This window comes from Wolffia australiana, chromosome 13 (assembly GCF_029677425.1).
Source record: "Wolffia australiana isolate 7733 chromosome 13, ASM2967742v1".
NCBI classification, from domain to species: Eukaryota; Viridiplantae; Streptophyta; class Magnoliopsida; order Alismatales; family Araceae; genus Wolffia; species Wolffia australiana.
In genome coordinates, this window is record NC_135847.1 from 4,207,837 (window position 1) to 4,224,218 (window position 16,382).

Sequence of the window (16,382 nt, forward strand, 5' to 3'; positions counted from 1 at the left end):
GAACTTCCAAGAATCAAGAATCGTTATACCCTTTCTTGAGATTCTTGGAATCAAGATCAAGAACCTCTTCGCGGCCGCCCTCCAACGGTATACCGGTCTCAAACGCTCGCCCGGGGCCAATGCGCTGCCTCCTTTCGATCGCGTGCCGGCTCACTGCCGCACGCCCTTGGCCTGCTCGCGGATGCCCTCCGCCCGCATGCTGGCTCTTCGGCCGCATGCCCCTGTTGTATGACCGCCTGCGCGCATCGCTCTGCAGCCGCGCGCAGGCGCCCCGGCCCACGCCTGCCCACCGCGCCACTACCACGTGCCAGCGGCGTAGCCTGAGCCCGCGCACCGCACGAAGTGCACGCCGCCGTTTTGCCCGTCGGCACCCGCGTGCCAGCTGTCCACGCGCCCAGGCCCGTGAGCACGCCTTCGGTGCGCCCGCGCGCTCGCCCTCTCGCGTCCACAACCTCCGCCGCCTCAGCCTCTACGGTCCATTCACCTACCCGCGCTCACGCAAAACGGCCGTCGCTGTTCCGGCCCCCTGGTCATCTGTCTCTCACTCCGATCATCTCCCCACTGGTGCCTCGCCATTTTTCGTGCCACGCTGTCGCCTCTGATTTCGCCATACGGAATATCTTGCCGTGGACTCCGTCAAATCAGGTATATTCTCGTCGTTCCCCCCCATTAAATTTCAGTATTATTACATGTTGCACTTCCGTCTTTCCTATCAATTCCTTTGCATAGGACGACGACGATACTTGCTATAGGATAGCCACTTGTCGGGAGATAGGATTTCTTTGTGGTAAATGATTACTCGCTAATCCTTAGGTTTGGAAAACGTCAGGGCCGTTAGATGCCCCATACACCGTAGTCATCTTTAATTGGTCTTAAGGGTCACCGGGACTCTAAACTGATCAATATCTCTCTTAGTGGACGCCATCGATCGTCGCCCTTCATCCGTAGTCATCTCTTATTGCTCAATTGGGGTTTTCTTATCGACATACATTTCGCCTAAACAGACTTATCAAACTCAACTCATCATCTTGTTGTGTCGTGATACGAACCGTCGATCCCAGTGGAATAGTATCACATCAACAGAGTAGAAAAATAAATAAAAGCAAAGCAAATAACAGAGTATTACCCGTTTCAGGAGTATACGTATAAATGTTTTTCCTTCGTCTTGTTTTTACTCGTTCAACTTTATTCATATCAATAAATTGTATTCAACTGCTTCAGCTTCTGCTCTGTAAATTATAAACAAACTTCTTGAAACATACTTGCCTCAAAACTTACGAGTTTACAGAAAATATCCTCCACATTCTCTGCGCATACCTCCAAGGACGAAGAAAGAGTGGTATATACGCAAAGAATATTCTGATTCCGGACCAATGACGTGTCAAAATCCCGGTTCGTTCCTTCCTTTTCACTCTCGCCCAATCAGATTAGTTCCCGCCAAATAAGATATGAGAGAGAGAGTTGGTCGTGGGCCCCTTCTTCTACCTCTCGCCCCAGTATAAATACACCAGCACACATCACCAGTGGACATAAGCAGAGCAACGACGATAGATATAGAGAGAGAGGATTCTAGAGAGATATAGAGATCTAGAGAGAGAGGATTCTAGAGAGAGATAGAGATCGAGAGAGAGAGAGCTGTTGAGAGCTGCTCTCAGGTAAAGACTGGAGGTTGGGCGGCGATGGAGGGAGACGGAGTGAGGGGAAGCGTTTTATGCAAGCGGAAGAAGCGGAGTGGACAGCAGAAGGATGAACTTTCATAGATTTAGAATCCGACGAGAAGGATACTTCTTGATTATTGGTGTGAGATCCGCTGTTTCTTTGTTATCGGCTTGCTATTTACGATTACGAGAGATTTCTTCGGCGTTGTGATCAATGTTGGTTGTAATCTGTTGTTTCTAGCTTATGGCTCTTATTCCTGATCGGTCTAATACTTGCGATGGCGAGCGATTTCTGGAGTTTTTCTTCTGTCTTTTTCGGATGTTGTTCGTGGCTTTTTCCTGATCGGGTTGATATTCCTGCGAACGAGCGATCGCTTGTTTTTTGCGACATGTGACGGCCGCAAACCCTCGTTACCAACTTTTTGGGCTGATCTTAGTGACCTCGAGCGATTCTTTGAGTTTTTGTGATTTCTAGAGTGTAATACCATATTTCTGCCTTATCGGGTTGATGCCGACGATAAACAATTATTCCCAGGGTTTAATGATCTTTATTGGATTAATCCTTTGTATCAACCCGATCGGAGTGATCTTAATGATAACAATTGATCTTTAGAATTTTGCGATCTTTGTCAGATTATTCCGATTTCTTCCTTATCAGACTGATATTAATGATAATGAACGACTCGTAAAGGATTGTAATCTACCTCGGATTTGATTTGCTGTTCCCGCATGACCGGACTGATCTTACAGAGAACGAGTGATTCCCAGAGTTTTATTAGTTTGTCCGCTGTAATCCGTTATTTCTATGTGATCGGATTGATCCAACTGATAACGAGAGATTGATTGTTAGTTGTAATCCATGACGGTGCAATCTGTCGTTTCTACCTGTTCGAACTGATCTTCTTGATGGCGACCGACTTCCAGTTTTTGAGATTCATGACTGCTGTAATATAATGTTCCTAATTGATGAGACTGATCTTCCCGATCACGATCGATTCCTAAGTTATTTTGAATTTAATGCTTTGCTTCTGCCTTATCGGATAAATCTTCATGAGAAGGAACGATTCCTTGAGTTTTCTTGTACATGTCGGATGTAGTATTCTGTTTTTATCTGATCTGACTGACCTTAATAATAAAGATCAATCTCTTGGATTTTCTCGGATAAAATATTTTGTTTTATCTGATCCGATTTCTTTAATACCAAAGATCAATTTCTTCGATGTGATCCGATGGGTTTATAACCGATTCTTGCAGATCTCTTAAATTTGTCTGATGCGATCTGCTGCTTCTTCCTTACCTGAGCAATCTAACCGATTCATGCGATTGCTAGCTTTTTTTTGTGATCATACATTGTTTCTAAGCTTTTGTGATCAATCTACTGACGGTGATCAATTCCCAGGCCCTTGTAATATAATGTTAGAGGCGGAGACCTCCAATTCAACCCCAATTCTGGCATCTGATCGAGCAGCAATGGTGGTGGAGGAAGAAGCGGTGGAATTTGTGGACTGTGAGTGCTGCAAGCTGAGGGAGGAGTGCACATCAGGATATGTGGCGCGTGTGCGAGCCGCCTTTGACGGGCGGTGGGTCTGTGGGCTCTGCGCCGAAGCCATCAAGGAGGAGATATGTCGGTACAGCCCTCGAACACTATCCACAGACGAGGCACTTGACCTCCACGCCACCTTCCGCCGGAGTCGTCAACCGTTACACGGCGGCGCTGCCGCCACCGGCGCTAAAGAGCACCTCATCGCCGCCGTCCGGCAGCTTCTCCGCCGCAGCCGTGACTATCGGTCCATGTCAAGCAGCCGCAAGCCGCCTCTTCAGTCAATTGCTCGATCTGAGAGCTGCTTCCCTGCCTTGGCAGGATAAGGTCAGTCCAGTTTTATTTGTCATCTGATTCTATTCGAGTTCGATTTTGCCTGCCTTTGTTCTTTCTCCTTGAATCAGCTGAACAAGATATGGAATTCCATACTTGAATCAGCTGCCAAGATCAAGTTTTGCTGGTTTTTTTTAAATAAGCTCATGTGTCAAGTTTTGCAGACCCTGTTTGCCCATCCATCTGTGCAATTATTTTATTATGTTTTCCTTTATTGGAGTTTAATCCTTTGGCTTTCGATTTAAATGAATTCAACTTTAATTTTTGTGAATTAATATTTATTTATTTCAAAGTTACCCGATAATCGCCTTGCATAAATTTTCATAGATAATGAGTATAATATCGAAGAATTTAATTTTCATTTAAATAAATTCACCTTCCTGATCTGAAGTTTTGTTGGAATTTAGGTAAAATTATATATGTATTTGATGTTTAAAAAATCATGTTGAAAAGTTATTATTATTTTAATTTTTCAAAGATTATGATCGAATTCATTAGAATCGGCTGGACCAAGCCAATAATAGCAGGAATCAGGCTGTTATTATACCGTTAGACCCAAACAGAATGAAATAATGTTGGATCATGAATGGTTATTTTATGTAATTTACTAGAGATAGAACAAGTCATTGTTTTGATTGAAATATGTTGAGTGAAACGAATAGCATTGGTTTAACTATAAGTATTTGAGTTTAATAGAACAATAACTTTGAAGTACGCTAGTTTTATAAGTATCATTGAGTTTAAATTTGAATTAAATTTTATTTTGGTGTATTCTGTTTTAGAATCACTTTTTCGTATTAACCATCAATCATTGTTGCAAAAGTAAACTGCATTTTTTAAAAAGAACGGGAAAAGATCACCAAACATCACATAATCTAATTCTCCCCCAGCATTTTAGCATAAGAAGTGAGTGTTTGGTTCTATGGCGATGAGTGACTGCTCTAAACCCTTTTCCATGGAGTGGATCTTATGAATTTGTATTGAACTATTCTATAAAACTCAAATAATCACATAACCTCATGGGGAACTTCCCACAAAGTTCTCCGGGAGAAAGGCTCTTCACGCCATTCACATGTCCAACCTCTAGGCATATTCATATAATTAATGGCACGACCTTCTCTTCCTCATTTCTAACTCTTCTTGAAATTCTGGTTGAAATTCAGATAAAATAGGAGCCGCCTCATTTATAAAAGTTTTAATAACTTTACATTTCTATATCCACCAATGTTAATTAATCTTATGAGTGTGATGCTCTAGGCCTATGTAATGTGCTAGCTAAAAACTTTAATAGTCCAATAATATTTGATGGTCAAAATTTATTTATTAATTATAGTAACATATAGATCAATTAATTAATTAAATATCAATTTAACCAAGTTGAAAGGTTAAATTTCCAGCATGTGGGGGCCAACCTATACCTATTTCTCTAGATGGCATATATTAGTGATTGAACTCTATCAAAGAACCTTTGTCATAATTAGTTATCTTGTGTATATATAATGTTTCATCCGTAGGAATTTATCAAATGACTTAACGCACGACGTATTGTCAAAATGTAATCTGGCCTTCAATTAGTATTGATGGATAATAGATATCATTGGATAACAAGTTATCCAATATCTTCACTACTCCGCCCAATGATTTAATACACCATCTTCATCGAGTCAATCTCCTATATTGAGGCATGATGATCCATCTTTTCCATTCAATCAACCTTTTCAATGTCTTGTTTTAATTAACTTAAGATATGTTTGGATCATGTAATTACACACTCGTACATCTTAGTCAAAATATAGATATCTATGCACTAGATGTCCTTTGTTTTTAAGTCAGCAGGCCACTTATGCAACAATCACAGGAATAAATCTGATAAAAATTCAGATATAATATCATTTAGGGATTCATATGGATCAATTTAGTGAACTCTTTCCTATGAGCACTCACCGTCAGTCGTTAGTCCATATGAATCAATTTAGTGAACTCTTTCCTATGGGATCGGCCACACTTATAATTAGGATTGTATGGTATTATTATTTTTTAATAGTTCCATATCCTTCTTGAGCTTCCTACGAATATGAGTATTTAGAATACATCTTTAAAAAGTAGTGATCATTATATTATGATATCATCATAATATAATTGGTTATAAACATCACACCAGAATAATAATGAACAATAATTAATTTTAGTGATCTTAGAACATGACATCAAATTGTGACTCGCCTGACATCTACATAATATTCATCAATAAGAGTGATTGATTGAGTCTCTCCATGCTATAATTGCTTCTCCTAAACTCATTCAACAAGACCATCACCTCTACTTCAACAAACTCTTGAAATTCATTATAGACAAATCCGAGAAAGTCATCTAGTCTATGAGCCCCTTATCCAGTTAACCCCTTAATGTCTACACATACCTCATCCACTAGTTAGGGCCACATCAGCTCCACTTCTACTCTTACGCCACCCACAACACTTCCACTAGCATGATGGCTTTTTTTTTTGAGAAAGTCTTAAAATGATCCATAAAGGTTTGATCAATAGTATATGTCACAACATACTCGTGACCTCCCACTTGCAGCCTCAAGATTTATTTCAATAGACTCATGTTGCTTGTTCTGAGATGACAAAATTTTGTGTTTTCACCACCCTCTCTCAATCAAATTTTCCTCGAATGCTTTCTCCAGACCATCTCCATCTTCTAATCTTCCTCCACTACCACATTCATGTACCCCAGTCTCTCTTTGCTTCATTTTTTAATAAAGCTCTTACATCCTCCAGATCATCCATCTGATAAGGCATATATCCTCCATATTCCTTTCTTTCCAAATGCCATTTGCGCACCCAATAAGGTGCCTTTATGACCCTTCAACTTTATAGGCCATCCTAATAGTGATTCCTTGCTCATATCGTGTAGACCTACATTTTTCTATGTCCTCTCAGAAACAATTATCATGCATTCAAGATTTCACCATCTTAACATGTGGACCTACAATATAATGGTTAATGGAATGAACACACTTTCTGCCATTGGGAAATGCTCCAAAAGCTCCATTAAACATAAGAATATATCTACCTAAGAGAGGGTGAGGGTACCCATTGTACTCCTCCAAATATATACGCAGTCCATGGTTCCCCTTTCTACAAAATCTGACTTGATAAGAAAGATCCGAGTGTGTTCGAGCCAAAATCTGGCATGCTTGATCCATTGGGTATATCTTCCATATCTAGTGTCACGTTGAAGTCTTCCCCAAAAAATACCAAGAGCCACTAAAATGTGGCCACCAAAAAAGCAAATTCCCCCTAGAGAATTTCTGGAAATATACATGTAAAGAAAGTGAATCACACATTATATAGCTCTTCCATCATTTATCAGTGCAATATATATTAATTATAATGTGTGTGACGCTTATCATGAAATCCATGAATACATCCAATGGTTAAGTGAATTATGATGATATCATAATATGGAGATCAGTAGTCTTTGATCATGTGCTCTAAATATTCATATTTTAAGGATACTTGTGAAGGACACAAAAATATCTTAATATAATAACACTAGATAGTCAACTTATATGATGAGTATGATCTATATCATAGCCATTAGAGTGGAGACACTAAGGACATATAATCAGTGCTCTTTAGCCAAAAGAGTTTATTGAAATGATCAATATGAATCCTCTAATGGTATTACACTAAACTATTAATCAAGTTAATTCATGTCACGATTATGTAAGTGATCCTTAAGACTTGAGGCACCAAAGACATACTATAGATGGAGAATTGTACTTTTATTCTACAACTCTAAACTATCTTACCTCGAGTGCAAGAAGAACTTCGTGAAGATGATTGAGTGGTCAAGATGTGATCACTCACCCTTAGTATAACAGGATAAAATTCAGTAAAGATAATGTGATAAAGACTTTGGATAAGGCCTTTGAATATCAAACAAAATTTTCTATGATGCTTTCTGAATGTATCAATACTAACTTGGCTGACTGATTAGGAATTAATAGTTGGTCATACTGGTAGTCCTCCAAGGAGCATCAAGTGGATGGAAGACTATACATACATGGTAACCCATTATAAAGAGTTTACATGAGTAAGTCAATACATTCCTTTGTATCTTCTACACTACTAAGGCACAACTTGGCAACCCATGGGTTAGAAAATCGATCTATTGGTTTGGTTAAATTGATCTTGCTTAATTTATCTATATGGTAATATATATATATATATATATATATATATATATATATATATATATATATATATATATATATATATATATATATATATATAAATAGGTTGGTCAATAGATGTTATTGCACAACCATATGTGTTACCTACTTTAAGAGATACACCTAGAGGTCACACACCAATAGTGTTTTGAACATTGAAAGATATGCTTAATGTTTTGTGGTTTTACGAAAAAATTCACTGATTATAAACAAGGGAAGGCCCTGAAAAAAATCACCCATGCCATAACTGTTTAGATTCCCTAGCCCTCTTCTCCCTTCTTTAATAAGCACCTGTCCATCCCCAATGCAATTAGACAGGTATTGTACCTTTAATTTGACTAAATCAAATAATTTGTCTAAAATAAAAAAAATCACTCAAATTTATAGTAGGAGCGAGGTCATCTCCATAGGGACTAGCCTTTAGAGGTGAATTTAATATTTGAGTTATAGTTAAGGAGAAGTAATAAAAATAAAGATAGTGAACACAGTAGAAGATAAGTAACTGGTAGGTGGGAGGTAGTATATAATTGATGAGAGAATTACGATAATACTATAGTAATGAATAGTAAATGGTGTGAAAGGGAACTAGAGGAAGAGCGAAATAATAAATTATATTTTTAAAATATTTTATCGGTATTAAAGAGGGTAATGAAGTAGAATGTTTGAAATGAGTTAATGACACTTCAAGTAAGAGTGATGTTAATGTAGGTATTGAAGAAGAATAGAAGATTAGTGAGATAGATAGAATGATAAAATACTATTAGTAGGAGATAGGAAGCTCGTTAATTTAATTAATAGTACATTGTATATTAGATACAAGATAGATATAATAATAATGGATTTTAATATTTAATTAGATAATGAATAAGATTTTATGTCAATATGATGTAGGAAATATATATACATACATTAATTGATAAAAGTATTTAGTTTAGTAAGCGGTAAGAAGAATAATGAAGAGGAAAGAAATGATACCTATGATAAGGGAAAGAGGGTATCATAAGTTGAGTTATGGATTGGATTAGAACAAAATATATATACATATATAGAGATTTTAAGAATAATAAAGATAGGCAGAAGTATGGGGATTATCTAATTTATAAGAGAATTAAGTAAATAGGACTATTTAAGATAGTCAAGTTAACTAGATAGAGAGATTAAAATTTTGTTTGATTTTATAAGAGCTTAGATGGAGGGGGAAATAATAAGTGGAGGGAGAAATAGTTGCATAAATATATGGATGCTTAGAATTTAGGGGTAAGAGAGAGGTAAGTAGGAGAACAAAGTTTATCTAATTATAAGAGTGTATTTAATTACATGTATAGGGGCAGGCGAAAGATATTCAATAGGACAAAGAAGATGAAGATATTAATATTTATATTCTGCTATATAAGTATATGTACTAATCAAGTATTTTTTAGGCTTTTCTAATTGGGTAGAATCGAGAAGGAAATAAGAAATATTAGGGAATATCCTTAATGCACATTATGTGCTCGATGAAATGCTGCAACAAACTCACGTTATTGAATCTTTACAAATCAATCTTTATAGGTTATTGAATTGAACGAGTCTACTCTATCTTGTTTTTCTATTGATTCTCAACCAGATTGAGCAAACGGAAGGTACCGGATCCACCTTGATTTTGGTGAGCAAGAGTAGGGACACCGATCGCCGCCCCGAATGTCGATGTGTGTTCTTGCTCATCCTTCTCCATGATGGTGTAGATCTGAGTCTCCATCTGCTCTCCCTAGAGCTGTCATGAAGAGTTGATGCTGTCAAAGAAGTATCACCCTTCTCCTCTCGCTCGTCCTGCCACCAGAGTGGGTCGTCCACTGTTTCTGCTTCTCATTTGGTAAGTTAGGGTATTAAGTCTCAAAAATTGAATTTAAAGGGTTGAGAAAGAAACTTTCTTGTACATCCTCCAACAATTCTCAATCCAACAACTTCTCCGAGCTATTGGATCACTAAGCAGTCCACCCCCATCGCTAATCACAGCCAGATAACTGACAAGGACAACGATTGGAACGTCGAAATATATCTTTGCCCCCTGACCATTGATCTACAAAAAATGGGTAAACGGTTGCGATTAAATCACAGTCGTGGACCCATTCCGAACCGATGTTCCCTCCTTGCCACGTTAGTGGCTCCGTTAGCTACAACGTCAGCAACTTGTGCTCTAATTCACTCATCACTTGGCCCCGCCACCTACGTCATCGGCTACAGCCAATCAGAAACCTGAACAGAAAAAGAAGAGAACTAGAAATACAAAGCAGATCTCACTGTCTAATCTTCCTTAAGAAGATCGGACTGTTGAGATTATAACTGCACACTCAAAATGCCCCAATATGGCACGAGCTTCAGGCTGGGTCAGCTTAAAGCCCAATCATAATTTTTCACTAGTTATATTCAAATTGGAACCCATTGAGCATGATCTGTTTCTTATCCCCTTGATCCATCCCAACATCGAGCTGGAAGAAGTATGTTTGGCGTTATCCCATATTGAGAATTTTAACAAATGAAAGGCATGCTGAAAGAACCCCAATTTTGATTCTTGGTTACCTATGATCTAGCCCTCCCTTGGACCTGAAATTTTGATTCTTTGTTATCCCATTCCTTAGTATAGATGTGCACAACAAAATTGGTGCCAAAAGGACGCCAGATGAGGGAGATTTCTTTGAAAAAAAACCAAAAAGATTTTCCCAAAGATGTATCCTTGGTTTGAGCTGAAATTTTCTTCAGATGTTCTTCTCGACGACAGAAAGCTACTGTAGAATTTTTCAGTAAATTCTGTTCTGCCAATTTGGAGATTGCTGTTACCCCCAACCTCTATAGGGGCTCGTGCAACGGCGAGCAACGATGGAGGGCAGTGCTCTTGCGATCTTCTAAAAGTAGTGAGTTATTTTTGTGATTTGTTTGCGCCATATTCTAGATGAAATTTTTGTACATTTTTCAAATTTGGCTTAGGTTCACCGCTGGACGAGAGAGCTTTGGTAGTCCAGAAAAAGTGGTTGATCGAGTCCTCATTTTAGGTCCACGCGTTGCAGAGGGGGAATTTAGCTTTAGGCTAATTGAGGAATAGAGGATGTCGATGCTCCCCTCTGGCCCCCACCCTCGCCCTCGCCCCTCGCCCCTCGCCCTTGTGAGCACCGCTAGAGGGCATTGGCGGCGCCCAGGATGTGTGTCATAGTTGGTGATAAGCTCAAAAAATATGTGGTTAATGTCGTTATTTAAGGGTTTTCCAACTTCACTGATAAAATTTGTTTTGTCCCTTAGTGCTTAAGTAAGAGGTCCAACCCTAGGGAGGCAATGGTGATATCCAGTTTTGATCTAATTAGGGTTGGGAAATCAAACGTTATATGATAGGATTTTTATCTACGTAGGAGATAGCAAAGGCTTGTAAAATTGCAAGTAAAATCCCAACCTTTGCAAATTCAAATGCACCCTATTAACTCTAGATTATTTATCAACAAAGACTTAAAATCACTTAATTTTTATCTTTTTATCGATCACTAGAATTAGATTTATGATTACTTAGCAATTCTTTGTAAGCTTTGCTAAGTAATCACCTAACTTGAATTGACTATATGTTGACTGAATTTTTTAGACTTTTGTAAAATTAATAACTATTCATCCCTAACGTGCCTTTTTAAAAAAGAAATAATGAAATCAACATCAGAGGTAGACAATCGACACTCAGTTTTATTTGAATACAAAATTTACTTGTATTGAATAATGCTTTTCAATTTATGAATGAATTGGAATTGTTATCTAGAAAATGATTACAATCCAGTTGATTTATGCTTATTTGTTTATCACAAAGTGTTACTGTTATTTATGAGTCAGAAACTATATATTCTTTTATATTTTTCAATACGAATTAATGAAAAAAATGTTATAAAATACCTTAACGTAGTAAATCTTGATTAAGATTAGCTAATCAAGGTCCTCATGGTCTTAATTCATGTTCACTAAGGTATTAATTCATGTCAAGATGTTTAACCAAATAAATTCAAAAATTACAGGAATGAAAATCAGAAATTAAGAAGAAAACTTAAAATCAAATGAATCTATGAAATTGACTAAAAAAACTAAACGACTGTTACTTGAATGCTAACAAAGCCTATGAACACCGGGAGTGGATTTGGAGTCAACTTGGAGGGATTCTGCGCAACGAACAATGTGTAATTCCAATAATCTTCACTTCAAAATGGGGAAGAACAACGGGATCAGATTGACGGAATTTCGGTCCAAAGCGGGCTCCAATTTGCTCGACGGAGTTCTTGAGTCAGTAAGGGATCTAGGCGATCTCTCCTTTTGCTTCAAAATCAAGAATGCCCTCTAATTTCATCTCCCCCCCCCAGTTTTATCGCCGAAAAATCAGAAGAACAAGTTCTTCCGATTCTATTATTATCTCGTCTTATTTCTATGTATGCAGGTGAAGTAGAGCGCCTTGATTGGTCCTCGCAGCACTATGGAGCGTCGAACTTCGTCCATGTGGAGATGGGTACATGTGATTCGCATACGTGGACTTCACGCTCAGCCTTTAGATCTGGAACGTGATTCATCAATGCATGCCACATATGGATTTAACTCGCCGCGTCACATGCAACGAGTTAAGTCACTTCTGATTGGTCCATCCACGGTGTGCGACATGTACGCTGTCGCATATGTGCATGTTGTGCACCGGCACTCCTAGGCTGGCTTCTGATTGGCCCGCGTGCCTCTTCGTGTACTTTCGCGTACTTTAACAGTTTATTAGAGATTAAACTGGCCCAATAAGGGCCAGTTTCTTAAAATATATGATTTTATTTAAGAAAACAAATGAAATAAAATTTAAAAAAAATTTATTAATGCATACAAATGCTCTATTAGTTTCTCCAACTTGTTTTATTATTAATTTCTTTTTATTATCAGAATAGGTCAATAAAAAACATTTAATTTCTTATATATAACATTCACTTTAAAAATATTAAAATGTGTTAATTGGCCTAATTATTTATCAAAAGTATCATTTTAATTGAGAATTAAGAAAATATTATTTTAACCTAAAATCATGATAACATGCATCCAAAATTAATGTTTTTAAGCATTAAAGCCCACAAATATGATGAAATTAGTGCTTTAATAGCTCATATTTGCATATTATCAGTTGGCTTGAAGGGTGGCTTGAGGCTGGCTTGATGGATCCCCTAACCACACATGCGTGCACGCAGGCACACATTGTGTTGTGTGCCACACTTGTGGTTGTGCTTTTTGTGCCTTTGGGCCGATGGCCGACAGACGTGTGCACGCACACAACATTATGCCCCAGACTCCCACCCAACTGCCATGCGGCTGTGCCATCTTGAGGCTCAGGGGGAGGTTATCACCCATCCCCCCACATGACCCCTCGTGCAGCCCTTGCACAGCCCCCGCCCCCCCAGCCCTCGAAAATCCCCTCACAACCCCCACAGCCCCGCGCAGCCACTACGTGCATTCCCGCACATTCCTGCACAACCCACATAGTCCCCCGTGCACATCCCCACACAGCTTCGCACAGCCCTGAGCAGCTCCCGCGCACATCCCCGCACATCCCCACACAACCCCTCATAGGCCTCCATAGCCCCATGCGCATCCCCACACATCCCCACACTATCCTTGACAGCCCCACGCGCATCCCTGCACATCCCCACACATCCCCACACAGCCCCCACAGCCCCTCACACAGAACCGAGCAGCCCCTGCGCACATTCCTGCACATCCCTACACAGCCCCACGCACATCCCCCCATGCATCCTCATGCACATCCCCGCACAGCCCTGCGCTCATCACCACACAGCCCCGCACAACCCCTGACAGCCCCACGCGCAGCCCCACACATCCCCACACAGCCCCCATAGCCCCACGTGCATCCCCGCACACAGCCCCGAGCAGCCCGACGCACATTCATACACATCCCTATACAGCCCCTCACAGCCCCCCACAACCCCCACAGGCCCATGCAGCCCCCCGCGTAGCCCCCCATGCATCCTCGCCCCTCTCCCGACACCGCCCCCCGCACCTCCCCCACACAGCCCCCCACAGCCCCACACTCATCCCTGCAGATCCCCACACAGCCCTTGACAGACCCACAGACATCCCTGCACATCCCCACATAGCCCCCACAGCCCTGCGCACAACCCCGAGCAGCCCCACGCACATTCTTGCACATCCCCACAGCCCACACACATCCCCCCCCGACCCCCACAAGCCCCTGAAGCCCCACACACAGCCCCGCATGCATCCCCGCGCACATCCCTGCACAGCCCCCAGCCCCAGACTCATCCCCGTAGATCCCCACACAGCCCTTTGACAGACCCACAGACATCCTTGCACATCCCCACACAGCCCCTCACAGCCCCACAGCCCCACGCACATCCCCACAACCCCCACAGGCCCATGCAGCCCCCCGCGCAGCCTCGCATGGATCCCCGTGCACATCCCTGCACAGCCCTCCACAGCCCCACACTCATCCCCGTAGATCCCCACAAAGCCCTTGACAGACCCACGGACATCCTTGCACATCCCCACACAGCCCCCACAGCCCTGCGCAGTCCCACATGCATGGAGCTGGAGGACGAATGACAGTTTCGTCATCCATCCTTTAAATTTCGTTATCTATCTTCATCCATAGCAATAGACGGATGACTGAACGGTCATATTTCTGTCATTCGTCATTAGTCATCCATCATTCGTAATGAATGAGGAATGGCGAAAATTACGGATGAATGACGGAAATAATGAATGACTATATCGAATGACAAAAAAATTTATGTATTCATTACAAAACATAAAAATGTGACACATGACAAGGAGGAGAGGAAGCCGACAGTGTCAGTGATGAGCATGATGGCGGTGGCCATGAGCAGCGAGTAACCAAGGTAGAGGGTGGAATTTTGCAAAATCGAGGAGATTTGTTGATTTAAGGTTGGAGAAATCCTGATCCATTGTGATGTGTCGTAGATCGCCTTTGCATGTGGTTGATTTGGAGCTCGTGGTTGTCTTTTTCGGCAAAAAAAAATGCTTGTCTTTGTTGGATATTGTATTTAGCTGGTGCTTTTTTGTTGTGCATGATGTCGTGATTTCTGACCGTGAACGATGATTGGATCTTGACGAGAGTGGGTCGGTGGTTTACTATGATTCGCAAAAATCTTCCCTTTGTGTTTACCATAATTTTATTTATTAAACCAAATTGTGTTCTTACCCATTTTTCATATTTCTTTCATCTACCTTTCCTCTTGTAAACCCGATTGGAATTTCAGGCATCTTCTTTGGTTTCAGTCTTGTTATTTAAACATAAGGAGAAAAGTTTTTGAATTATTGCCTCACTTTTTGAAAGTGTTTATGCTTTAAATCCCGTTTTCTTCTGTTCTTGTGGCATCAAAACCCAGAATTAGCATTTGAATGAGAAAGTGTGCTTATTTTTTCTCCTTCGACTACATCTCTCTCAATTTGATTCCAGTTCCTCTTTTTTGTGGAACAGTCTCTTCGGCATGATTTATTCTAAATAAAATTTCTGGATCACAGATCTTGATCAGTCTTCATCTGGTATTGTGATTTTCATTACCCACTTTATAGAATGTCTCATCATTAGTGTCTGAGACATATTATTTCTTTCTTAAAAGTTACTTTATTTTTGCATTTGTTCAAAAAAAATCTATGATATTCTCCATTCATCCAAGAAACTTCCCCTTACTTTTGTGAGAATTCTCACCAATATCTTTGTAAATTTTAAGAAAATTATCTCATCATTCATTTCGATGATGTGCAGAAATTGGAAGGTGTGAAATGCACCAAAATTGGGAGGAAGAAACATTCTTTTTGTAGAAAATTGACTCTACAAAAAAGAAGCATTCTAATATTAAGTCAAGAAACTTGTATGATCTATTATCCCACAATGTCCATCTAGTGTGATTTTGACAAATTAGGTCCACTACAGTGATTTGTTGTATATTTACTCATACTTGTCAATTGAATAATAAAGTCTATTTGGTAGAAAAAGATACAGTTTAGTTGGGATTGTGAGAATGGGTTTATTTGTGTGATGAGTTGATCTTAAATATTGGAAACATATGTGAACAGTGAGAGATAACCCTGATATGAAGGGTCCTGAGAGTTATCTCCATTCAATTGAGGATACAGTTTATTGTTTTTTATCCTGCAAACAATTCACTTTTCAATATTACAATTGTTTCACTCAATACAATGTGAAACAATCTCGATTTCAACAGACATTATTTTTAAAAACTTAGGTAAGTTTATGTTTTAAACTTAAAACCACCTTAATTTATTGAAAGGAAAATGTTTCATCCCCAATTTGTAACCTAAAGTATTCAAGTAAAAAACAATAATTACATCTACGTATCGATATTCACAATTTTAGAGAACAGTTAGATGCACTGGCATAATACATCAACTACCTCAATCAAGAATGTAGACTCTAATTTTCTTCAAGTCTCCAACACACAGTGCATAATACTAATGCAAAATTGATGAATGTGAAATGATACATTGTTTTGAAGGAAAAAGAGGAAAAGTCAAAAAAATGAAGTTAACGGAAAGATACTTTCAATGCATGAGGTTGAAATTT

General features: G+C 39.6%; 1 protein-coding gene across 1 annotated transcript; it reads left to right on the forward strand.

The window, feature by feature from the left end:
* The first annotated feature begins 1,537 nt into the window (after positions 1–1,537).
* LOC144711124 (uncharacterized) lies at positions 1,538–3,811 on the forward strand. The gene is made up of 2 exons (XM_078585047.1): positions 1,538–1,798; positions 3,058–3,811. Exons 1-2 carry the CDS (start codon positions 1,747–1,749, stop codon positions 3,522–3,524), a joined length of 519 nt encoding a protein of 172 aa, XP_078441173.1. The 5' UTR covers positions 1,538–1,746; the 3' UTR covers positions 3,525–3,811.
* The last annotated feature ends 12,571 nt before the right edge of the window (positions 3,812–16,382 follow it).

Coding starts and splice junctions, on each gene's coding strand:
- LOC144711124 (XM_078585047.1), top strand. CDS start 1,747: ATGAACTTTCATAGATTTAGAATCCGACGAGAAGGATACTTCTTGATT. Junction 1,799..3,057: donor AGGATACTTCTTGATTATTG/GTGTGAGATCCG, acceptor ATCAATTCCCAG/GCCCTTGTAATATAATGTTA.